This window comes from Diabrotica virgifera, chromosome 4, assembly GCF_917563875.1.
Source record: "Diabrotica virgifera virgifera chromosome 4, PGI_DIABVI_V3a".
NCBI lineage: Eukaryota > Metazoa > Arthropoda > Insecta > Coleoptera > Chrysomelidae > Diabrotica > Diabrotica virgifera.
Window position 1 is genome coordinate 162712664 of NC_065446.1, and position 13157 is coordinate 162725820.

General features: G+C 33.3%; 1 protein-coding gene across 1 annotated transcript in view; it reads right to left on the reverse strand.

The window, feature by feature from the left end:
* LOC114336768 (dynein axonemal heavy chain 10) overlaps positions 1 to 13157 on the reverse strand; it is an 863661-nt gene that overhangs the window by 188092 nt on the left and 662412 nt on the right. The window contains exons 49-50 of the mRNA XM_050648469.1: positions 3129 to 3370; positions 1407 to 1589 (exon numbers count right to left, since the gene is read on the reverse strand). Of these exons, the coding sequence (XP_050504426.1) occupies positions 1407 to 1589; positions 3129 to 3370 (425 nt within the window). The remainder of the gene's footprint in view (positions 1 to 1406; positions 1590 to 3128; positions 3371 to 13157) is intronic.

A 13157-nucleotide genomic window follows, 5' to 3' on the forward strand; every position in this document is an offset into this window, starting at 1 on the left:
ATGGTCGACACTTCTCAGATTCTACGCCACTGGATAAATTACTATTTTAGTGCCATTTTTAAATTCTCCAATAATTTCTACATAAATAATATACTCTTCATTGGTAACGATAAAGTCATTAGTTTTCGAGATATTTGAAGTTAAATATGAAACGGGACAGTTATTTTGATTAATTTATAATATGATTCATATGATTAAAATTTAAAAATTATTTGTACCCAGTACTTTAAAACTATTTGGCATATCCTTATCATACTTGGCAGAAAGTGTAGGCACTGTACACCTTACTAAATTAAGATAAACAAACGATTCCAGCTACTACCAGAGGCGTACGACAGGGGATAGTGGCTGGTTGACCCTTCCCAAATTCTACGCCACTGACGAAATTGCTACTTTAGTTTAATTTTTTGATTTTCCAATACTTTTTATGTAAATAATATACTCTTCATTTGTAACGATAAAATGATTAGTTTTCGAGATGTTTGAAATTAAAAAGGAAGCGACACAATACATTAATCAAAATAACCGTGTCGTTTAATTTTTAACTTCAAAGATCTCGAAAACTAATGACTTTATCGTTACGAATGAAGAGTATGTTATTTACATAGAAAGTATTGGAGCATCCAAAAATTGATCTAAAATAGCAATTCCGCCAGTGGCGTAGAATTTAGAAAGGGTTAACCATTCACTTTCCCCCGTCGTACGCCTCTGGTAATAGATAGAAACGTTTGTTTAACATAATTTAGTAGTTTGTACAGTACCTATACTTCCTGCCAAGTATGAAAAGTATAAGTCAAATAGTTTTAAAGTGCTGGGCAAAAATAATTTTTAAATTTTTAGATAAAACACCCTGTAACTGAGTAAGTAACCACATTTTATTTAAGTGTTTTAGGTTAAGGGCCGGTTGTTCGAACGCTAATCAACAATGATCATTATCAAATAATTAATTACTGTCAATGTCAACTTTAAAAACATAATTAATTACAATTCTGAGACTATAATCAATTAATATAACAATAATTATTAACATAATTAATAATAAATCTCAAAATTGTAATTAATTATGTTTTCAGCAACCCAAATAAAGTTGACATTGACAGTTTTGGTGACAGTAATTGAATATTTGATAATGATCATTGTTGATTAGCGTTCGAACAACCGGCCCTAAATCTTCGTATTTTGTGCTAAGGTTTCTTCAGTTACTATATGGACAATTATTAATGAAACACCCTGTATAATATAATATGTATTATATTGTAAGTAAAATATTAATTTTATATAATTCAGGAAAAAACGTTTTTAGAGACAACTGCTATCTAATTTTAAGAATGTTTTGGATAGTAAATATACCTAAGTCCTATACACAAAGAGATAACGTAAGATAAGAACGGGAATGTGCGACTTACTTGTAAGGCTGTGTCAATGGTATTTGTCTGTTTACAATATCCGTTTTCCAGTCATCATACATCATAGTTTTCCTGTATTCGAAAGTGAAAGGTCCGCAATATGCCAAAAATGCCGAACACACTAGACAGTCACCTATTAGACGGTCTTTTGCAGAGAAAAGCTCTCCAAGTTCACGTTTCCACCTAAAAAATAAATAATTGTTTTTACAATTGAAAACCTTGGGACTAGAAGGGGACAAGCCACACTTTCGTCAAAAATGAGTTAAAGTAGAAATGGCATACTCTAAGACCATATTAATGTCCCAAACAGAAAATTTTAGCTATTCCTCATATATGGCGCCGCTGTAGTAAGTCCCGTTGTGTCACCATTACTTTATATTGCAACAGAATGAGACAAGCCACAGTACTAATCAACATAGCAGCGGAACATTCCGGGTCATGTAAACGGAAAAGAGACTTTGATGAGTTTGATTCTAAAATAAATTGACCAAAATCCATTTTTAAATAAAAGCGAAGATGACAAAGACTGCAGTTCATTTTTTAGAATATAATTTTTTTTGTACAAGCCTCATATTTTTTTCAAAAATGTTCAAAAACTCAAAAACCGTTAAATAGACATTTGTGTTACTTTAATTGTGTATTTAATAGCATATTTACAAACGATTGTGGACCTTACTTCCGAGAAAAATGTAAAAATTAAATTTCAGGATCTGAAAATAAAGTTTAAAATAGTGTTTTCTCCAAAATAATCTTGTGTGGCATGTCCCCTACTGGTCTTCAATTAAAATTATTTAGTAATTTTTATCAAATTAGACAGATTATTGTTATAGAAATGCTTAGCTCATGTATGGAGGAATGAATAATGGGTTACTTCAGCACCATACATAAAAAGGGAAACAAAAAAGACCTCAATAATTATAGTGGAATATGCGTTACACCTTCTGTTGGTAGGCTATATGGAAAAATTATTAAAGAAGGGATGTAAGTACTGCCGCTAGCTTTAAAAGAACTGAGTGGTTTTCGTCCCAGACGCTCATGTACTGATAATATATTTTCTATAAAACAGCTCATAGAAACAACATAACATTAAAGAAATAGAAGCAGGTTGAATGCTTGAATATATGGAATCTATAGAAATAAAAGGATATAATATAAAAGAAATAGGAAAAAATAAGGAACTGTCATTAAGGTCATTCATTGTTCTTACATTTTTCGACTGGCTAATATGTAGTAACCGGCATAATTTTAAATAATTTTTGATCTTTCGTCCAGTGTGTGTTTTATGCTACTTATTAGTTGCAAGTTTTAAAAATTTCTTTCTTGGCAATGTTCCATTTTGCTGGGATATCTTCCTGATTTGAGGAAGTAAGTCTACGTTATTGTAAATTTTTTATTAGTAAGTAATAATTTTTCAATTTCAATACTCTATAATATGATTTGGTATTGCATTTGAAAAGGAAACAATAAATATTCAAAATGTAGTGGTCGGAATTTTTACTTATACGAGGATTGTTGCATGTCGAGATTTTGGCCTGTCGGGATTCTGGCGTGTCAGGATTCTGGCGTGTCGGCGTTTTGGCCGTCGGGATTTTGGCTGTCGGGATTTTGGGCGCCACATAATTCTATCAATATTTCTCAGTTATAACAAAAGATTTATATTAACTTACAAAAAACGTTATAGAACCTATATAACACATATAAAATTCATTGTTTTTTGTTTACCTTTCTTGTTCAGAGCTCAAACCGGTAATCAATTTTTGGGCAGCCTCTAATCTCTTCATCATTAAATCAGTTTCCTCTTGCAATTCGATTCTCCTTTTCATTGCCGCAGCATACCTCTCGTTTAGTTGGTTTAATTTGTCCTCTAGTTTCTGAATCTCTCTATTTAATTTATCTAAAAAGTTCTTAGCTGCTTGATAATCTGCTTGAAGTTGCTCTACTCTTTCCATTTTTGGTTTCACTTCCTATAAAGTTATAATAAAGAGTAAAACATAATGCAGCAGTATCAAAAAGGAAATCTTGTATAGATTTTTTAACCACCAATAGAATTAAGGAACAGCAGAGTGTCAACTTTAAATGTAAAACCAAATGTTCAATTAACCCATTAGCGCGCCTTTATTATTAGGGCAAAATAAAATCACACAAACATAAGGCCTGTGAGGATCAAAATTAAAAATTTCGAAAAAAAATTAAAGTGAAATAAATTTTCTTAAACTATTTATCAGTTATGTATTTCCATAAAAATATCTTTTCAAGATACTATTATGCAAGAAGAACGATATGCAATATTCAAGATTTGTTAGAAATACTCATTATAAACATTCTCAACATTTTTCGAATTTTGCATTTATTTTCAGTTATAAAAAGAGAAAGAAGTTAAAAGTTAGTTAGAGAAAGAGAAGAAAGAACTCCATATAAAATACCTGAATACAAAAAACTATGAGAACTTGAAACTATATAGGGAAAAAATAAAAAAGTAAAAAGAAAAGTGACCAACGAAAAAAAATGAAAGGTGGGAAAAACATGAACACAGATAGAACAGTACATAGGAGGAACGAGAAATTCAGAGGCATGACGTATCTTAATGCCGCTCCAAAGAAATAAGACAGAGAAAATCAAGATCGGTCAAATCAAAGAAAACAAATGGTAAGACGACCATAAAAAAAATTGCTAACAGAGAACCGCCCCAATTCAAAGAATCAGAAATAGACGGAATAGAAATCTATACATATGAGGAAATCGAACTAAGCCTACCTGAGGTAAAAAAAAAACGATCAAAACTGTAAAGAACAAAAAAGCAGAATTTCCCGCCGGAATACCAAATTAATTGATAAAAAACGGATCTGAACAGCTATTCCGCATGATACACAAAATGTTTGAGACAGCACTGAATGGAGAAGACTTACCGGCAGATTGGACTCAAGCATGATATATGACATCAATATACATATAAGAAAGGAAATAGAAAAAACTCCGAAAACTATCGAGGAATCAGCAATATATCGTCTATAGGCAGTATAGAAAGTATGGAGAGTATGGAAAGACCATAAAGGGAAGAATTAGAAATATGTACAGGATAAAATCGGAGAAGATCAAGCAAGTTTCACGGCGGGGAAAGAATGCTTAGATCACATTTACACGGTCGAACAACTAATAGAAAAAATAATGGCAAAAATAGATCCGTCCATCTGAGTTTTGTAGATCTTAAGAAGGCATATGACTCGATACCTACAATAGAATCAAGCTATGGGAAGCAATAGAAGACATCGAAGCTCCATGAATATTAATAAAAGCAGTAAAAGCACACCGAGAGAACAATTTCTTTTCTCCTAAAACACCGATTTCTTTGAGCAATATTTCTTAAAGGTTAACATATCCTATTAACTTAAACATACCGGTTCACATATAAAGAAACGAGATTTTTAAACACAACTCAATAATTTCTTACAGATAATTTCTTCAATACTAAGAAATGCATTAATGGTTACATTTAATTTTCTTATCCTAAAGTTTTTATTTCTTAAATTGAAAACTACAAATATTTTGCAGTATAAGAAATATAATGTTAAGTTAATCCATATTTATATTTGTGAACAAGAAATTTTTTTGCAATCAAATAAATATTTTAAACCACAAGAAATAATTCTTCAGAAATACCCTCTGTAGTAAGTGTGGTTATAAAATAAAAACTTTGTCATTAATGCCGAAATGTTACTTGCAAAGAGATTTTCTTCCACAAAAGAATTGCGCAGATTAACTATTTATGATTTAGTCGTCAGTGTTTGTCAAGATGGCGTGATATGTTCATGTTAATATAGATGGATGTTGGATTTATTGGTGTACTTTAAAAATTAACGGATATTTTGAAGGTACGTACATATATAGGTATTAAATAAAAGTAAATTGAGTAATTTAAGATGTAATAATAATATTGTTGCGTATCCGAATGGTTAAAAAAGAAACATAATAGTATCTTTATATGCTTTTTAGGTAGAATGATGGACGACTCTGAAATAAACGAGCTTATTATTCTAACTGGGAAATATGCCACAATTTAAAGCTGGGACAGAATGATATAATATAGCTTCAGAACAATATTAAGCAAGGAGTTATTAACCAACTGCGGGGCCTTCCAGAAATAGTAGAACATCATACAGGTAAGTACCTTTTTAAAAATGTGTATCAACCATAATAGGTTTCTTGAATGTATCGTCTTCTATAAAAATATACAATACAACGCTATATCAAACATGGCGGGTGCAACGCTGAGGATTTTTTCTGTTAATTTATTTGAGATAAAGAAATCAGTTAGTCTAAAAGAAATATATGTTTATGGTTAAGAAATGCTATTGCCGAAAACCGTGAATTAGTTAATATGTATTAAATGACTTAGATGTAAACTAATAATACTTTCCCGTAATACAATTTCTTAATGATTAGGTATGCTGTCTCTTTTATATTATAAAAATTAAGAAAATTACATATTATTATGTCTGCTTCAATGTTTTACATTGGTTGTATTTTCCCTCTTGTTTTAGCTAAACAATGTTTATTGTGTGACTTAATATTATACAGATAAATAATTAATATTTCATTAACAAAAAGAAAAAAATAAACAAAGATGTATAGGTTAAATAATGCAATGTTTGAACTAAATATGATTGATTATTATTAGTATTAATAGTTCTTATGTGGGGCCGTATTTGTTTTTTTTGTATTTCCTAAATTTGTCAAAATAAATATCCAGATCTTTATAAAATTTTTTTATTAAAGTAAGTTTACTCTTTCTACATAATGATTTTGTTTTAGTGAATTGCTGATATATACAAAGTGCTATTAACAAAAGAAGGAAAATTTGAGGAAGTTGGATTTGCCTCTCCATCCCTTTATTGTTGTGTAGAAGCCAGTGGTTTAAGAGTGGAGAAAATATTTGTATGTAATAATAACGTTTTATATCTTGTTTTATTAATAAATAATGATTTTACCTTAACACAATGATTTATTTGGCCGTATGTAATATCACTTTATTTTCAAGAAATATTAACTTAACTCTAAATATACGTTCATCTCTGCGAAATATATTTCTTAACATTAAATAAATTGATTATTAATAGTAAAATAATAATATTCCTTACTAAGAAATATTATTGCTCAGAAAGAATAGTTTTCTAATGTGTAGAAAATATATTTTTATGACTAATAAAATTAATTAACATCAAGTGTAATTTCTTTCTGATAAATGGGTTTGAAGTTTGCCAGAAAGTGATAGTTCAATCATGTTTAAGATATATTTCTTTGGCTGTAGTAGAATTTATTTGAAATATTTTAGCAAATTATATCTTACATACAAAGATATATTTCTTAGGCAATATGCCAAGTCGATCTTTCTTAAATATTAATAAAGTTTCTTTATGTCAAGAATTTTTTTCTCTCGGTGCACTCTACGAGAATAACAAACTAGCTATCAAACCGGGCAATAGAATATGCAGTACATTTAAAACGACAAAGGGACTACTACAGTGCTGCTCCAAATTCCCTACCCTGTTCAAAATTTTCTTGGAAGAAACCCTGAAACGGGTATGAATGGATATATTATATACCAGAAAGGAATATACCCTAAATTTTGCTGACGACCAAATAGTTGACGAACAAAAAAGACGAAGATGACCTTAGTTTTATAATGAGAAATATGCAATGAATGGGATGGAAATAAACCTAAATAAAACTGAATACCTGGAATACTAAAACTGAACAATGTCTGATCCAAGCTCAGGTGAGAAAGGAGGAGGGTTGTGCGTGAGGTTACCGACCTCACCACATAAAAAATACTATTGCTAAAGAAACCTCTACAAGCCTCGGAAATAGGACGGATAAAGCGATGACGAAAATGGCCACGGAAATGGATTTGAGGAAAACAACGTACATAGGATGCTGGAATGTCCGAACAATGTTTGAAATAAGTAAAACACATCAAGTGGCAAAAGAAATGGATTAAAATAACATTAATATATTAGGATTATCTGAAATTAGATGGAAGGGATGTGTAAAGACAAGAATTGAATCATCATCACATTGTTTGATTTGCTTGTATAGGATAAATTGCTATGTGGAAATGCGTTCAATGTGTGTCCCCGTTTAGGATTTTGTCCTCTTCAGGGTTTGTAGTGAATGTGTAGTGTTGGCAGCAAAAGCAAACAGTCCGAAAAACACACTGGGGCAAGCGCCGTGTCCTGGTGTTTTTGGATCCTTGGTTATGCCGGACGGTGGTGTCCAGAAGGCTAAGAAGTCAACAGAGAAGAAAGTTTGATGGATTGTTGTTGGTTCCATAGACATTTACGTGTACTGTCCGTGCTTTGCTCTCGACCAGTTCTCCCTAGAAACCATTGTACAACGACAGACGAACCTGCGTCCCTCGTCGGCGGTCAGGAGGTGGCTTTGAGCGCAGCGTGGACAGTGTGCGTTCGAGTGGAGAAAATAGTTGCGGCTATTTTCTTGGGACGAACAGGTATAATTGTGCAATGAAGTTGGGAAACCGCAAAAAACCAACTTCTCCCTGTTCTGGGTAGGGAAGAGGAAATGTTAGAGGTGGGTACGGTAGGCTAACGGGGTAGCCTCAAGGATGTTTTCGTACTCCACCGGGAGTTCGTCAATGCATGTTTGCATTAGAGTGGACGGTACATGAATCTTTTTGCGTTTGGGCTTTCGGTGGAGTACGTGGCCGGAAGATGAACAGAAACATTTGAGAGATTCTTGTGTGTCGGAAGGGGGGTCGTTGATTACTTTGATTGTGAAGTTCCTGTTCAGAGAGTTTATTCTCTCGGTAATTTTGGGGGTGTTCGAGATGTTATGGATTTCGTTTGAGGGATATCGCCAGTGCTCATAGTTGCATCTACGCAAGATTCTACGTTCTGTTCTCAACAACCTCTCTTGTTTTTGTCTTGAACAAAGAGAGTAGATACATGATTTGTACTCCATGACGGGTCGAATAAAGGTCTTGTAAGTGTGAATGAGAGTCTTCTTGTGTGTCTTGCCAATTTTTCCCGAGAGAGCGTTGAGAAGTCTGGCCCTGTTCCTTACCCTATCTAAAGTTGCCTTTAGATCTGCGTCCCAGTTGAGAGTCCTGGTGAACAGTACTCCCAAATAGTTCGCAGTCGGGCTAACAACAAGCCTTTCTCCCAACAGTCTCAGTGGATATTGGTCGTCTTCATTGGCTATGATTCTATTTGACACAGAAGGGGCGCGAAACACAATTGTTGTTGTTTTGTTCGCGTTCAGCGTGACTCTCCACTTACAACACCATTCGCCGACGCCGTCCAACAGAGCCTGGGCTCTTCTGAAGAGGAGTCTTGGGTTGTATCGAGAGGTTGTTGAGAGCAGAGTCGTGTCGTCTGCATAGAGAAACAGCCGAGTACCTGGGATATTTTGGTTAGTGATGTCGCTGTTGTAGATGATGTACAAAAGCGGTGCTAGGACTGAACCCTGGGGAACTCCAGCTTGTGGAGTGAAGGGGGTGGACTTTTGATCGCCTATTTTAACTCTGACAGTACGGTTGTGGAGGTAGGAGTGTACAATTTTGGTAAAGAATTGAACACGACAAAACGGTTATATACTCGGGAAAATGTGGCGAGAAAGATCGACACGAGAGTGGTGTTGTTGCATTCATGATTTCCAAAGAAGCAGCAAATGCCCTAATAGAATTTGAAGCCATCTCGGATAGAATAATAATCGCTGGATTCAAAGCGAGATATAAAAATCTAATAAAATTGTTAATGTGTGTGCACCAACTAATAAAAAAGAACAGGACATAAAATATGAGTTTTATCAACAGCTACAACGGCATACGATAAAATACAAAATAAATATAAAAAAGATAGTGGTGATAATCGGAGATATGAATGCCAAAATAGGAACGAATAATAGTGGAAGAGAAACTGTAATGGGAAAAAAAGGATTGGGACAAAATGCCAATGGAACAACGAGAAAGATATAATGTTCAGTGGCTCAAAGACGGAAATGAATGTACTGAAGAAAATAAGACCAAGTTAAGAGAATTATATAATAAAACTTACAATACAAAAAATGCCATGATAGAAGAGCTGTAGGACAAATGCAAGTATGTATACAGTGATGAGCGCGCTAATAACCAGTAAAATAACGCAACAGATGAAAAACATAATACATTGCGAAACAAAAAGAGGTGAAACTAGTGGAGGTGGAGATTATCGTTATAAACGTAAAAATTAACATTACACTACATAGTTTCTCATCTTTAGACGTCTGTGACAGGAGTATTTTATAAAATTCTACTGTCATAGTGACAGTTGTCATACTCCTCTGATACGTCTAAAGGTGGAAAACTATGTAATGTAATGTTAATTTTTACGTTTATAACGATAATTTTCACCTCCACTAGTTTCATCTTTTTTTGATTTGCAATGTATTATGTTTTCCATCTTTTGCGTTATTTTGCCGGTTCTTAGCGCGCTTATCACTCTATACACAAGCAGCAAAAGAAACGATAGGAATACAAAAAAGAAGTAATAAACTATTGCTGTTGAGAAGCACGTGGGAAAAAATAAAAGAAAGGAAACTACTTAAATGTAAAATGCTAAAAAATTATCTAAGAGATAGGGAACAAATGAAGAGAGAATATAGAGAGAAATAAAAAGAAGTTAAAACAGTGCGAGAAATGACAAAAAACAATATAACGAAGAACTGTTAATAGACGCAGAAACAGCAGCAAAAAACAACGACATGGGAACTCTATATAAAACTAAGAAAGAACTAAGCTCGCGCCGAAAAATGAATGTTGAGCATGTAAAAGACAAAAACGGGAAAATATTGAAGAATGAAAAGGAAATAGTTGAGATGGATCGAACATTTTATAGAAGTAGGTATAGGCCAACATAATAATAGAACACGAAATGGAAAATGAAGAAATAAAGGAAGAACTAAGCTTCGCCGAATCGGAATTCACAAAAAAAAAGTAAGTAAAGCAATACAACAGCTGAAAAGAGGGAAAGCAGCTGGAATAGATAACGTTACCACAGAACTACTGAACTCAGATAGAGAAACATCGGAAGAAATCCTGTATGTACTAATAAACAAAAATAGCAGGAGGAGAGAATACGTGATGATTGGAAAAAAGGTATAATAATTGTAAAGATACCCAAGAAATGAGATCAAACGACTTGCAACAATTGGCGAACAATAACACTACTATTTACAGTGAGTAAAGTCATGACAAGGATGATACTAGAAGGAATGAAAGAAATTATACACCAGTTGTTAAGACCAACCCAAGCGGGCTTCAGAGGTAAACACTGTAGAACAAACAATAGAATGGCAGAGCAAAATCTATATACCTAAAGTTCATTGACTTTAGACAAGTCTTTGACCGGATTAACAGAGAAAAAATATGGGAAATATTAAAGAGATATGGAATTCTATTAAAATAAAAAAAAATTATCAAAATATTCTATGAAAACATTCATAACCGCACAAATCATGCACAATGGGAAACTCACAGAACCAATCAACATAGACAGTGGAGTCAGACAAGGGTGTATTTTGTATCTCCAACCATATTTTTGATCTTAATCGACTGGGTCATGAAGAAAGCAACGAAATATAAAACAGGAATTAAGATGGAATCTTAGAGTAGGGAGAATTTTACACTTCCTTTCACACAGGGAACTGTAAAATTCTCTCTACTCTAAGGATGGAATGCTTTCGGTCAGCTTGCAGAATAAATATAACATAATATGCAGAAAAAAACAGAAAAGGTGTCAAATGAAGCAAGAAAATTAGCATTAGAGATTAACACAAGAAAAACCAAACTTACGAAGATAAATAAGGAAAGAGAAATGGGGATATTCATTAAAGGAGAAGAAGTAGAAAATGTAGAGAAGTTTTGCTATCTGGGAAGCATAATTGACGCTAGCGGTGGAATAGAAGAGGAAATTAATGTAAGGATAAATAAAGCTCAGAATGCGTTCTACATGCTGAAGAAAATATGGGAGTCCAATAAATTAAGAGTCAAATCCAAAATCAGGATATTTAATACAAATGTAAAGAGCATTTTGCTATATGCAGCAGAAACTTGGAAAATAGAAAAAAGATTATACAAAAGGTTCAAACATTTGTAAATAGATGCCTTAGACGAATATTGCAAATATATTGGCCAAATCGGATAAGTAACAAGGAACTTTGGAGAAAAACTAATCAAGAGCCGATAGCCAAAACGATAAATAGACGCAAATGGAAGTTTATTGGACACACATTAAGGAAAAACGAAGATGATATAACCAAACAAGCCCTGGATTACCAACCAACTGGAAAAAGAAGACAGGACAGACCAATGACATCCTGGAAAAGAAATATTACCAGAGAGCTAGAAGAGAACGGGTTAACATGGAAAGAGGTGAAAGCCCTGACCAGAAACAGATGAATGGAGGGGGACTGTAGAGGTCCTATGTTCCAAATGGAATCAAGAGGAGTAAAGTAAATAAGTAAGCAAATTAGAGGAACAGACATGTACCAGTATTTAGGTTTCATAGTATCAAACAAAGGAATAACGGAAGAAGATATAAAAAAATAGCCTAGGACAAACAAAAGACAGTATACGAAAGTTGAACCGGATACTCTGCGATAAGAACGTCAGCACAAAAACAAAAAGAAGAATATGACAAGAAGTATCCTCATAATATGGGTGTAATAAATAAGAAATCCAAAAACAAAATAAGAGCAACAGAAATGGAATTCCTAAGGAAAAGCTGCAGAGTAGCAAGAAGAAGTAGAATAAATAACAAAGAAATTAAGAGAAGAATGAGAGTGAACTCAGAATACATATAATAGACTACATCGAACAGAAGAGATTAACCTGATACGGACATGTCAAAAAAGCAGACCAAAATCTTTGCATGAAAAGAATAACAGAGTGGAGCTCGATAGGAAGAAGGAAGAGAGGCAGACCCCGAAGATCCTTCAGAGATAAAGTGGACAAAATAGTGGAAAGAAGAAATCATCTACAGGAAGGGGACTGGCAAAACAGAAAGAGCAGCAGAAAGAGCTGGTTGAGTGAAGGAATACAGTGAAAGCTGTGAAAATCCTTAGTTAGAATATATAAAAAAAATTTGAACATTATTTGAATTCAGTGGCGGCTCGTGAATTTTACAATAGAGGAGGCTCTAACTATAAAAAATCTAGACAAATTTGCACTACCAAAAAAATGCACCAAAAAAAGTAATTTAAGGCTCCATTTGTTTTTGACCATTTTTATTTACATTTCACCTTACGGGGCCTCCCTCTTATTACCGCATGCTTGCATTGATAACTGAGATGTAGAATAGCTTTTGTAACTAATAATAATATTATTGTTACTAAAAGAACTTTATAAAAACAGGATTAAATCTAAAATTAACGAAATTTTTCGAATTTTGAGTCATAATTACCCCACAACGATGGAAGTTCCTTGTAATTGCCGCGATTAATGGAATAATCATCACTTTCATCGTGCCTGCGAAAAGCTAATTCTTGCGAAGCCAAATACATAAAATGTTATATCGATAAGCCTTTTTAAATTCATCCTATTCTCCAAAACCTGATTATTGTAAGTAATTATGGCCTCTTTTTGAGCTGTATCTAAAGCAGTTACTATATTTTGTTTAGCAAAAAGTTTTACTTTACACAAAAAACTTTTTCCCTCTTAATAGACCCGGTTAACCAGTCGCATTTATTATACCAGTTAAT